Source organism: Pongo pygmaeus, chromosome 19 (genome assembly GCF_028885625.2).
Source record: "Pongo pygmaeus isolate AG05252 chromosome 19, NHGRI_mPonPyg2-v2.0_pri, whole genome shotgun sequence".
Taxonomy (NCBI): Eukaryota; Metazoa; Chordata; class Mammalia; order Primates; family Hominidae; genus Pongo; species Pongo pygmaeus.
This window is the reverse complement of record NC_072392.2, coordinates 100088187-100101266: the sequence shown is the minus strand read 5'-3', so window position 1 is coordinate 100101266 and position 13080 is coordinate 100088187. Positions and strand designations below refer to the sequence as shown.

General features: G+C 57.2%; 1 protein-coding gene across 1 annotated transcript; it reads left to right on the top strand.

Moving 5' to 3' along the window:
- The first annotated feature begins 3951 nt into the window (after positions 1-3951).
- PPP1R27 (protein phosphatase 1 regulatory subunit 27) lies at positions 3952-6201 on the top strand. The gene is made up of 3 exons (XM_054457186.2): positions 3952-4841; positions 4952-5102; positions 5672-6201. Exons 1-3 carry the CDS (start codon positions 4652-4654, stop codon positions 5793-5795), a joined length of 465 nt encoding a protein of 154 aa, XP_054313161.1. The 5' UTR covers positions 3952-4651; the 3' UTR covers positions 5796-6201.
- Positions 6202-13080: the final 6879 nt, after the last annotated feature.

Below are 13080 nucleotides of genomic sequence, written 5' to 3'. Positions count from 1 at the left end.
TGCATTAGATGTTCTACTTCATCTTCCAGAAGGCAGAAACTTAAAGTCATGCAAACTAGGTCAATTTGCAAGTTCGTATGGACCAAGAAGAATCAGGGACAAAACTCCATGAAGACAGGTTTTGCTCTGATGTCACGCTGCATGAACAGCACGATTCGCCCACGGTGGAGCAGGCACAACTGTTCACGGCCGGCTTCTGATGGAACGTTTCAAGGGTGAGGAGCTCCAGGGAGAGTCCAACATAGCGCAGGACACACGGTTCCCACATCCTTATTAGAACAGAAGGCACATAAATGCCTTTCAAGGGATCTGTTGTGACTGGCGAGGCTTCAGGCACCAGTCCCTTGGGTGATCCAGATAGAAACCCCAAAGCCAAAAGCTCTGCACGCTCCCAGCTCACCTTCAGCAGGAGGGACACAGGGGCTTGCTTGGGGTCGACAAACAGGCTCGCCGGATGGTCTTGCCCCCACCGCGTCTCTAGCCTGAGGCCCAGTCACTCCTAGAGAGGGCGTTCCTTCTGGTCACACTGTTGGTGGCAGCTTCATCCAGCGTGCTTTCATCTGATCCTCTGAGGGGGGAGGGCAGACAGAACTTTCCACAACATGAGAAAAGGCAATCTTCACATCAGAGGAGATTCTGTCTCCTGTCTCCAGTGTAGAACCTTTCGTCTCTAGGCTTCACGTAAACAAACCAGAAAAAATGGCCTCGCTCCTCCCCAGTGACCTGGAATTCCAACTGTCCATACCTTTCCCTGAGTCCCTAGAAATGCAGCCACGCTGGGAGGCGACCCCCCTCAGGGTGTCTGCAGGCCCAGGCCCGGCTAGAGGCTCCAGGGCCACTCCAGTGTGTGACTGGAAAGGTGGTGTACCCGCAGCGAGGGGCCCAGGGGGCAGGGGGTGCACTTGGGTACCAACGCAGGTCAAGGAAACTTCGCCAGGCAGGGACCCTCCATCAGCGCCACTTCTCCAGGAGCATTTTTCCTTTTACTCTTTTTATTTTTTTAATCTTTTTATTATTATTTTTTTAAGATGGAGTCTTGCTCTGTCGCCCAGGCTGGAGTGCAGTCGCGCGATCTCCGCTCACTGCAACCTCCGCCTCCTGGGATCAAGAGATTCTACTGCCTCAGCCTCCTGAGTAGCTGGGATTCCAGGCACACGCTGCCACGCCCGGCTAATTTTTGTATTTTTAGTAGAGACGGGGTTTCTCCATGTTGCCCAGACTGGTTTCGAACTCCTGGCCTCATGTGATCCGCCCTCCTCGGCCTCCCAAAGTGCTGGGATTACAGGTGTGAGCCACTGTGCCCTGCCAGTTTTAAATTTTTTTAAAGCGAAGGAGTCTCATTATGTTGCCCAGGGTGCTTAAATCCCTCGCTTCAACTGGCCCTCCAGCCTTGGCTTCCCAAAGTGCTGGGATTATAGGCATGAGCCACTGCGCCCAGCCCTCCCATAGCATTTGGCCAAGGCTTTGCACCTAGAGGTGTCTAATATGTTTGCTGATTTGATTTCGTTGGATGCAGATCAGCCTAATGATGCAAGGCTGTTGGTGGCCCAGCTCTCCTCTGCCCCTGCAAAGAGCTGCTGGCCAGTCTTGGTTCTGTCCTCATTCAGGCCTTTAGTGACCACCTCCAGGGTTTTACCAGCATTATGGGTTGACTCATGTGTCTCCTTAATTAACGTTGAAGTCCTAGCCCTCAAGACCTCAGAATGTGACCGTTGTTTGGAAACAGGATGCTTGCAGATGTCACTGGTTAAGATGAGGCAATACCCAACTATAACTGGTGTCCTTATACAAGGGGGAGATGTGAACAGTGACAAAGGCTGGGAGAACACCATGGAGATGAAGGCCGAGATCGTGGCGATGCTGCTAGAGCCAAGGACACCAGGATTGCTGGCAGCACCAGAAGCTGGGGAGAGGCTTGCGACAGACGCTCCTTAGAGCCTCAGGAGGAACCTGTCCTGCTGAAACCCGGATCCCAGATTTCAGCCTCCAGAGCTCTGGGAAGGACCATCTTTTTTTTTTTTTGAGACGGAGTCTTGCTCCGTCGCCCAGGCTGTAGTGCAGTGGTGTGATGTCAGTTCACTGCAACCTCCGCCTCCGGGTTCAAGCAATTCTCCTGCCTCAGCCTCCCCAGTAGCTGGGACTAGAGGCGCCTGCCACCACACCCGGCTAATTTTTTCTTTTTTCTGAGACAGAGTCTCGCTCTGTCGCCCAGGCTGGAGTGCAGTGGTGCGATCTCGGCTCACTGCAAGCTCCGCCTCCCAGGTTCACGCCATTCTCCTGCCTCAGCCTCCCAAGTAGCTGGGACTACAGGCGCCTGCCACCATGCCCAGATAATTTTTTGTATTTTTTAGTAGAGATAGGGTTTCACCGTGTTAGCCAGGATGGTCTCGATCTCCTGACCTCATGATCCGCCTGCCTTGGCCTCCCAAAGTGCTGGTTGGGATTACAGGCGTGAGCCACCACACCTGGCTTTTTTTTTTTTGGGATGGAGTCGTGCTCTGTCACCCAGGCTGGAGTACAGTGGCAGGATCTCAGCTCACTGCAAGCTCCGCCTCCCGGGTTCACGCCATTCTCCTGCTTCAGCCTCCTGAGTAGCTGCGACTACAGGTGCCTGCCACCACGCCCGGCTAATTTTTTTTTTAGTATTTTTAGTAGAGATGGGGTTTCACTGTGTTAGCCAGGATGGTCTCGATCTCCTGACCTCGTGATCCACCCGCCTCGGCTTCTCAAAGTGCTGGGATTACTGGCGTGAGCCACCGTGCCCGGCCTAATTTTTGTATTTTTTAGTAGAGAAGGGGTTTCACCTTGTTGGTCAGGCTGGTCTCGAACACCTGACCTCAGGTGATCCGCCCGCCTAGGCCTCCCAAAGTGCTGGGATTACAGGGGTGAGCCACCGCGCCCTGCCAACCATCTGTTTTTTAAGCCATTCAGTCTGTGGTCTGTCAAGACAGCCCCAGCGGACTCATCCAGCCAGTTTCAAGTGCTGCAGTGTTCCCAGCACAATCGATGGCTGTCTCTGACCACAAAGACCTCCCTGGTCAACTCTGTGTCTGTGTCCGGTCCCATCCATTTGCTCATGTCCTGTAGTCCAAGCCCCACTTCGGACCTCCACTGGGGCTGTTGCAAAAGTAAAGGCAGCCAGGAGTGAAGAGCCTGTTGGAACACGAGTTTTAAAAATTCCCTTGGCTGGGCGCGGTGGCTCACATCTGTAATCCCAGCACTTTGGGAGGCCAAGGTGGGCGGATCACAAGGCCAGGAGTTTGAGACCAGCCTGGCCAATACGGTGAAACCCCGTCTCTACTAAAAATACAAAAATTAGCCAGATATGGTGGTGCGTGCCCCTGTAGTCCCAGCTCCTCGAGAAGGTGAGGCAAAAGAAACGCTTCAACCCGGGAGGCAGAGGTTGCAGTGAACCAAAGTTGAGCCAATGTACTCCAGCTTGGGCGACAGAGTGAGACTCCGACTCAAAAAAAAAAAAAAAAATTCCCTTGGCTGTGCTTCTAGAGGTAAGATCACAGGGTCACAGGGGCCAGGGCAGAGAGAGCACACCACCCAGGGTGTGATGGTCCCTGAACGTGGAGAGCAAACTGGACTCCACCTTAAGTGTGAGTACGTGTGTCAAACCTGGAATGCAGAGACACTATGCAGGGTGAACCCATGAGTGTGTAGGGAACACCCTGTCCCCCGCAGGGGTGTGAGGCAGGGGAGCCAGGCACGTGGAGGAAAAGTCACAGGACTGACTGAGCAGGAGCCTGAGGCACTGAGATCCCAGCCAAGGATGCCTGCGGGGTTTCTGAGCAGGAGGCAGCACCATCAGTCATTTTTTTTTTTTTTTTTGTCGCCCAGGCTGGAGTGCAGTGGCACGATCTCGGCTCATTGCAACCTCCGCCTCCCGGGTTCATGCCATTCTCCTGCCTCAGCCTCCCGAGTAGCTGGGACTACAGGCGCCTGCCACCACGCCCGGCTAATTTTTTGTATATTTAGTAGAGACGGGGTTTCACCATGTTAGCCAGGATGGTCTCGATCTCCTGACCTCATGATCCGCCTGCCTAGGCCATCAGAGTAGTTTTGGGAAAACCATTGAGTGAGGCAAGCCACGCTGGAAGGTGAAAACTGACAGGTAGGGAGATGGAGGGGCTCAGGCCTGTTTCCCCACGGCATGGTGGACCTGTGCTTCTGCAGATGTGGAGGGGGTGGCCGCCCCTCACTTTCCAGGAGGTAGAGAGCAAAAGCCCTTCCAATGACCTTGGTACCAACTGTGCCCTTGATCTCGCGTTCCTAGCTATCTCATGGGTTCTGCACTGGTGCCTCCTCCTGCCCTCGGTAAGGCACCTTCTAGGTCCAGCTGTGGGGCAGGGAGCGACAGGCAGGAATGATCTGACCCCTTTGGCCGGGCACGGTGACAGATGGGCTGAAAGATGAGTCACTAAACGTGATCTGGGGCGCGGGGCGGGGGTGCAGCTCAGTTTCAGCCCCTCGCGCCGGGGAGGATGACCGTGCAGCTTTATATAGCCCCTGAGCCCTATATAAGCAAGTCAGAGGCCCGGGCTCGTCCGACAGGAGCCCTCAAGCTGATCTGGTCAGGACCGGATACATTATTAACCGCAGTGCAGTAGGGTCCCCAGGGGCAACCTGCCCCACAGCGCCCAAGATGCCTAGCAGAACTGCCCGCTATGCCCGCTACAGCCCACGGCAGCGGCGGCGGCGGATGCTGGCTGATCGCAGCGTGCGTTTCCCTAATGACGTCCTGTTTTTGGACCACATCCGTCAGGGTGACCTGGAGCAGGTGGGGCGCTTCATCCGGACTCGGAAAGTCTCTCTGGCCACCATCCACCCCTCAGGTGAGCAAGGCCTGGAAGAGCTGGCCAGGGGCTGTGGGGTGGTGGGGGAGGCCAGCAAGGAGGACCCGACCTGGGGCTCAGTCTTGACCCCTCCCGTCCTCCCTGCCCAGGCCTGGCCGCCTTGCATGAAGCCGTGCTCTCTGGAAACCTGGAATGTGTGAAGCTGCTGGTCAAATACGGGGCGGACATTCACCAGCGAGATGAGGCGGGCTGGACACCCCTGCACATTGCCTGCAGCGATGGGTACCCCGACATAGCCAGGTGAGGCAGCCTGGGTCTACACAGGCTTGACCCGACCCCTCCGGGCCTCAGTGGGCCCCCAGGATGTGGGCCCCAAAATGTAGCCCGGGTGGTGTCGGCAAGAACCCTAGAGGCTGAGCACGGTGGCTCATGCCCGTGCCTGTAATCCCGCACTTTGGGAGGCCGAGGTGGGCGGATCACCTGAGGTCAGGAGTTCGTGACCAGAACCCCGTCACTACTAAAAATACAAAATTAGCCAGGCGTGGTGGCGCGCGATGCCATTGCACTCCAGCCTGGGTGATAAGAGCGAAACTGTCTCAAAAAACAAAAACAAAAGCAAAAAAAGAACCCTGCAAACCCTAAAGGCGTCTGGAATCCTGTTTCTGCCTTTGTCCTCAATAGAGCCAACTTGAAAAGCTGGCCACAGCTTCCAAAAGGTCGGGTTTCTTCCTCCTAACCCTACCCGGATCTTAGGACCCCAAGGTGAGGGACACACAGGTGACCCCAGGACTCTGGCCCTCTGACCCGGGTGGGGGCGAGCACTCTCCTGGCTCCTCCCCGCTTCAGCCTGAGCGACCTTTGCACCCCAGGTACCTTATCTCCCTGGGAGCGGACAGGGACGCAACCAACGACGATGGCGACCTGCCCTCCGACCTCATCGACCCGGACTTCAAGGAGCTGGTGGAGCTCTTCAAAGGGACCACGATGGACTGAGCCAGCTCTGCCCGCCCGCCCCCGCGCCCAGGGCCGCCTCCCTGGAGAAGCCGCGCGTCGCCCATGGGCCAGCACGTGCCCCACCCGTGGGCCAGGGGCGGCCGGACCCGTCCCTCCACGACCCCGCCACCCCTCCTAGGCCTGGCTTTGTCTCCAGGTGAATTTTTTACTGTGACACTTTTTACTTTTTCAATAAACGTGACTCCCAGGTGAGGGGGCCTGGGTCTACACACGTGGTGCCTGTGGTGGTGTCCTGATTACTGGGCTCTGGCCGCTGCCAGTGGCCGGCGGCGCTCACCGTTCAGGCCCGGGAGGTCCGGAGCTTCCGCCACGAGCCCCAACCCCGCACTGGAATCCCGGCCGCCCCCGCCCTCCGCCAGCCGGGCGGTCACGTGGGAGCGCGCTGCGTCTGCGCCTGTGCAGCCGGCGGTGGCGTCACTTCCGGCGGGGCCTCCCAGCTGGAAGAGGCGGTGGCGGCGGGTCGGGGTGAGGTGAGGCGGGTGCGGCGCCGGGCGGCGGGGACGGGGCGGGGCGGGCGCGGCTGGGCCCCGCCCTGGTGTCGCCGCGCGGCCGCGGGTGCCCTGTAGGGCCGGGCGGGGCCGGGCGCGGGGGAGTGGCCGGGCGGCCGGGGTCCGAGGGAGGGGCCCGCATTCCCCGCCCGGCACCTGCAGGAGGGCGCGGCCCGCGGGGCGCCTGGGAGCGCGCTGGGGAGGGCGCGGCTCGGACTGAGCGCTTTTCACGCCCAGGCCGGGGCAGGGGCAGGGGCCGGGGACCCGGCGCGGCCAGACGCTCTCAGCGGGCCCGCCTTCTGCCGCCGTCGGGGCTCTGGGGCTGACAGAGCCCCGCTTTCCCGGTCTCCCGGAGGGACCGTGCCTGAGGATGCCTCCGATTCTCGGAGCGCGGCGGGCCCGGCCGTCCGCATTCTTCTGTCCATTTTTCGGCCTTGCCCTCTTTCCCGTCTCCCCGGGCGGTGATGCTGGGCCTAACGGGGAGAACGGGGCCTCCGCCTGCCTTCGAGACACTCACTGGGCGGTGGTTGTGACCGCGGGGGCGGCAGCCATACGGGGCACGGGCTGTGCTTCTCTCCCTCCTGCCCCAGGGTGGCCGTCGCAGTAAGGTGGTCTTTCAGCTGGATCCCCAAGGATGAGTAGGATAGTTTTGGGCAGAGAAGACAGGTTGACCAAAGGCCCTGAGGTGTAAACAGGGAGCAGTGAGTGGACTTTGGGTGGGATGTGGCGAGAACGTGTAGAGAGGGTGGGAAGTGGGACGTGAAGGAAGAGCCAACTCTTCCTAAAGGACAGGGCTGGATTTGGGGCGAGTCAGGGGAGGTTGTGGTTTGAGTGGGATCGGGATGGGGAGGAGGGCGCACACGCTCAGTCTGTTGCTGCCACCACCCAGGGAAGAGGGTGAGGAGGTGGTACAGCGCGTAGAGGCTTTCCCCGGGCGGTCTTCAAGGGACCACGAGGTGCCAGTGTGGCAGCTGTGACAGCGGTATCCTCGTGTGCCTGCTTGGGCAGTAGATCATTTTCTAGCCTCGTTGGCTGAAAAAGACACAGAACACGAAGAGAAAGTGGAGTCTTAGAAACTTTGAATCTCAGAAACTCCAGAGGAGCACAGAGTGACTAGCGATGGCGTCACTGATTCTAACTCTGGAACCTCACTATTGTCACGTTGCTGTAGTGTTACCTCATGTCCTGTTCTTAGGCGTGTGGCTGTGTGGGGGAAAGAATTTGAGACTGGGAGGCCAGAGACTGGGGTTCTGTCCCCTCCCCACCAGGAAGTCTCTAAAGCCCTTGGGTCCCCTGGATGAGGAAGGTTCTACATAGTTCTACCCAATGCGACTCCCCTCCCTATCTGGAGGGAGGGCCAGTCTGTGAGCAAAGCCACATGGGCATCAGTGGGGAGTGGGTCTTTCAGGGAGTCCAGAAACCTGCTGTGGGGTGCAGGCAGAGTGGAGGCAGGCTTTGGGGAGGCTGAGGCCAGCTGCAGCATTCGCGCCGAGCCCCAACTGCTGTGGCCCCGGAGGCCCTGGGAGGGGCACCGCTGCTTGGTGGCAGGCTCCTTCAGCGCTGAACTGGGAGTTCTCAGGGTATCTTTCTGGTCCAGCTATGGGGACGTGGGCAATGTGTGTAAGGGCCCAGCGTGGTGGCTGCCCTGCCCTTAGCCCCAACAAGTGTTTGCTGTGGCTGGTGGCAGTCTCTTCTTTCAGTCCCCAGTGCTTTTCTGGGCCTCCACCTCCCTAAGAGTGGGCTGGCTCTACATTCCAGTTTACCCAGAAGAGTTGTTTCATTCTTAATAATCAATAGCATCCCTTTCGTTCTTTTTTTTGAGGGCGGAGAGCAGAGATGGGGCCCTTTTTTTGTTTGTTTGTTTTTGTTTTTGTTTTTGAGATAAAGTCTTCCTCTGTCTCTGTTTCCCAAGCTGGAGTGCAGTAACATGATCTCCGCTCACTGCAACCTCCACCTCCTGGGTATAAAGCGATTCTCCTGCTTCAGACTCCTGAGAAGCTGGGATTACAGGTGCATACCACCATGCCTGGCTAATTTTTTTTTTTTTTTTTGGGAGACAGAGTCTTGCTCTGTTGCCCAGGCTGGAGTGCAGTGGCACAATCTCGGCTCACTGTAACCTCTGCTTCCTGGGTTCAAGCGATTCTCCTGCCTCAGCTTCCCAAGTAGCTGGGACTACAGGCATGTGCCACCACGCCCAGCTAATTTTTGTATTTTTTTAGTAGAGATGGGGTTTCACTGTATGTTGGCCAGGCTGGTCTCGAACTCCTGACCTCAGGTGATCCTTCTACCTTGGCCTCCCAAAGTGCTGGGATTACAGGCCTGAGCCACTGTGCCCGGCCTAATTTTTGTATTTTTTTTTTTAGTAGCAATGGGGTTTTGCCATGTTGCCCAGGCTGGTCTCAAACTCCTGACCTCCTGTGATCTGCCCACCTCAGCCTCCCAGAATGCTTGGAATACAGGCGTGAGTCACCACACCTGGTCGAGATGGGGCTCTTTCTGTGTTGCCCAGGCCAGTCTTGAACTCCTGACCTCCCAACGTGCTAGGATTACCACCACATCTAGCCCCTTTCTTTTTTCTTTTTTTGAGGCGAAGTCTCACTCCTGTCCCCCAGGCTGGAGTGCAATGGCATGATCTCGGGTCACTGCAACCTCTGCCTCCCGGGTTCAAGCGATTCTCTTGCCTCATTCTCCTGAGTAGCTGGGATTACAGGCATCTGCCACCACGCCCGGCTAATTTTTGTATTTTTAGTAGAGACGGGGTTTCACCATGCTGGCCAGGCTGGTCTCGAACTCCTGACCTCAGGTGATCCGCCCACCTCAGCCTCCCAACGTGCTGGGATTACAGGCGTGAGCCACCGCGCCTGGCCCCAGCCCCTTTCATTGTTAACAGCATCCAGTTGAACAATATGGCACATGCTTGTCCTGTCCATCATCGTATTGGATAAGGAGCCACAGAGACCTCACTGAGCTGCTGGCTTTCCATGGCTGTGCTTCCATCCCTATTGGAGCAGGCGAGCATCCCTGTGGGCTGCATCACTTTGGATGAGGATGCTGAGGCTCAGAGGAGCTTGCCTGGGGCCCCAGAGTAGGGGAATACCTGCAGCCCAGTAGGCCAGGCCCTGTAGGCTGGACAGCCACAGAAGCAGGCCGTCAGGTCCTGCAGAATGCACAGACCTGCAGGTCGCCTGCGCTCTGTGTGGCTGGTGGCAGGTGGTCCCGTGGCAAAGGCTGTTGGGGCAGGAGTGGAGCAGCAGGTGACACCTGATAAAACAAGTTGGGACTGGACAGTGGGCTTGATGGCAGCAGAGGGCCTGGGTGACACCCTAGTGGTAAGTGACTTGGGGATAGGGTTTCAGGAAGATCATGTAGACATCTGTGTCCACCTGTCCTGATGCTGGGCGTCTGGAACCTGAGGTTGTCCCAGCACTGGGTGGGGTGGGGGGGCCGTGGGGTGTGGAAGACTTTGAGGGGAAGGGGAAAAAATACCTAAAGACCATCTAGCCTGAGGGGCTCTGGAAGGGTGGTCCTGGGCCAGGAGAGTGTCATCGAGGGTCCTCCCATGTGAGACCCCAGCCATTGTGAGCTGCGCTATATTTTACAGTCCATTGAGAAAGAAAAACCACCATTGGTTGAACTCTGACATGTTAGCAATTGTCAGGCGCGGCCCAGTTTCAAAGATATTAAAATATGAAAACTATGAAAGAAAACTCTCGGAGGCAGTGGGGCGTGGTGTAGTGACTGAGGAGTACGGGGCCGTGGCCAGGACATCGGCATGCTCGGTCTTGATTCTGACTGAAAGAGGGAAGGAAAACGGGACCGAGGCATTGCCTGACCTGTGGTGGCCCAGGTGGGATGAAGGCCGGAGGGCCAGGCTGGGTGGGGTCTCGAGACCTCTGAAGTGGGGCTGTCTCTCTGGGCTGAATGGAGCCCCTCCCTCCCACCCTTCACCTATGGTGGGCCTCGGTCAGGCCGTCCCTCCCCTTTACCTGGGCAGCTGAGGTGTCTGTCTCCTGCTGGCTCGGGGCTGCCACCTCAGGTGGCCGTCTGTCGTGTGCTGGGTCTTTTCCGGCTGCCCCCGGTGCTTCTCTGGGCCTGTGCCATTGTCCCCTGCTCACTCTCACCCACTGTGGTCCTGTGTCCCTCCACATCCACCACCTCAGGGACCCCATGCATGCGTGTTGTGCCTCAGGGTTCCCTCTACTTAGCCAGACACCAGCCTGCTGCCCACCAGGCCTGAGCTAGGGCTGAGCTGCCTGCCAGCCACACTTCTGCCCTCCCCCTTCAGCTGTGTGCCTCACTGTACTAGGCCGCCCCGCGGGCATTGTTGGAGGCCTTCTCATGGTGGTTCCATGGTGACCTCTCGGTTCAGAGCTCGCTTGACCTCCAGCCCTCTCCGTGGAGGGCTCCTTCCTGCCCTCACAGACACCGTCCTGGCCCCAGCTCTGGTTATGTCCGTGCCTTGGCCCTCTGCAGCTTTTTCCCGTGCCGTGTGTCCCGGGGCCTGTCTGTGGCCCCTTAGGTCCTGCCTCTTGTGCTTGGTGTCCGTCTCTGTGTGGGGGCTGTGGTGCCCCCTCTGGCTGCTGATTCCCTTATGGGAATAGGCCAGGTGTGCATTGCTCCCCTTCTGCGGTGTCTCTTCCCTTTGGGTAATTACAAGTGAAATTCTCCAGCTGTCCTTGTACGCATCTTGGGTGTGTGTACCTAGGAGCAGAATGGCCGGGTCATACGTTGTGGACAGATACTTGATTTTTAATGGAAAATTCCTTCTGGGTCAGAATTGGGCACCCAGCTCCTTGTCAGGGCCCCAGGAGGCAGTGAGGCTGAGTGAGCTGCAGAACCGTTTCTTGTACTTCCAGGGGGACAGCAGGCCCCTGGCCTCTTGGAACCGCTGGCACATCCAGGAAAGCCTGGGGCTATGTGTGCAGGGTGGGGGGGTGGGGGGGCAGTGTGAGGCCCTGGGAGTCGCTGAGCTGGAGGAAGAAGTAGGGAGAGGTGGGAAGGGCTCTTCGTGTCTGGGAAGACTTAGAGGACACAGCCCGTGGTGTTGAGGGTGTGGGTACATTTCTTCTCCTAACAAGAGGAGGCAAACGGGACTCCTTGTTGACTTAAAAAAACTATGGGTGCGGCTGGGTGTGGTAGCTCACGCCTGTAATCCCAGCACTTTGGGAGGCCAAGGCAGGTGGATCACGAGGTCAGGAAATCGAGACCATCCTGACTAACACAGTGAAACCCCGTATCTACTAAAAATACAAAAAATTAGCTGGGCGTGGTGATGGGCGCCTGTAGTCCCAGCTACTTGGGAGGCTGAGGCAGGAGAATGGCGTGAACCCGGGAGGTGGAGCTTGCAGTGAGCCGAGATCGCGCCACTGCGCTCCAGCCTGGACGACAGAGCGAGACTCCGTCTCAAAAAAAAAAAAAGTGTGGGTGCACAATAGGTGTATATATTTATGGGGTTTTAAATTTATTTACTTAGAGACAGAGTCTCGCTCTGTCATCCAGGCTGGAGTGCAGTGGTGCGATCTCGGCTCACCACAGCCTCCACCTCCCAGGCTCAAGCAATCCTACCACCTCAGCTATTACTCCTGCCAAAGTTTTTATATTTTTGTAGAAATGAGATTTTGCCGGCCGGGCACGGTGGCTCATGCCTGTAATCCGAGCACTTTGGGAGGCCGAGGCGGGCGGATCACAAGGTCAGGAGATCGAGACCATCCTGGCTAACACGATGAAATCCCGTCTCTACTAATAATACAAAAAATTAGCTGGGCATGCTGGCGGGCGCCTGTAGTCCCAGCTACTTGGGAGGCTGAGGCAGGAGAATGGCGTGAACCCAGGAGGCAGAGCTTGCAGTGAGCCGAGATCACGCCACTGCACTCCAGCCTGGGCAGCAGAGCGAGACTCCGTCTTAAAAAAATAAATAAATAAATAAAAGAAATGGGATTTTGCCATGTTGCCCAGGCTGGTTTTGAACTCTTGGGCTCAAGTGATCCGCCCTCTTCAGCCTCCCAAAGTGTTGGGATTACAGGCCTATTTTAATAGGCCAGCAACTGCGCCTGGCTTTTTTTTTTTTTTTTTTTGAGACGGAGTCTTGCTCTGTCGCCCAAGCTGGAGTGCAGTGGCACGATCTCGGCTCACTGCAAGCTCCACCTCCCAGGTTCAAGCACTTCTCCTGCCTCAGCCTCCCGAGTAGCTGGGACCGTAGGTGCCCGCCACCACATCCAGCTAATTTTTGTATTTTTAGTAGAGACAGGGTTTCACCATATTGGCCAGGCTGGTCTTGAACTCCTGACCTTCTGATCCACCCCCCTCGGCCTCCCAAAGTGCTGGGATTACAGGTGTGAGCCACCGCTCCTGGCCCTTTTTTTTTTGAGATGGAGTCTTGCTCTGTCGCCCAGGCTGGAGTGCGTTAGCGCGATCTTGGCTCACTGCACCTCCACCTCCCAGGTTCAAGCGATTCTCCTGTCTCAGCCTCCCGAGTAGCTGGGATTACAGGCGCCTGCCACCACGCCCGACTAATTTTGTATTTTTAGTAGAGTCAGGGTTTCACCGTGTTCGCCAGGCTGCTCTCAAACTCCTGACCTCAGGTGATCCACCCGCCTCGGCCTTCCAAAGTGTTGGGATTACAAGCATGAGCCACCATACCTGGGCTTTTTTTTTTTTTTTTTTGACACAGGATCTTGCTCTGTTGCCTGGGCTGGAGTGCAGTGCCACGATCTTGGCTCACTGCAGCCTTGACCTCCTGGGCTCAAGCAGTCCTCCCACCCCAGCCTCTGAGTAGC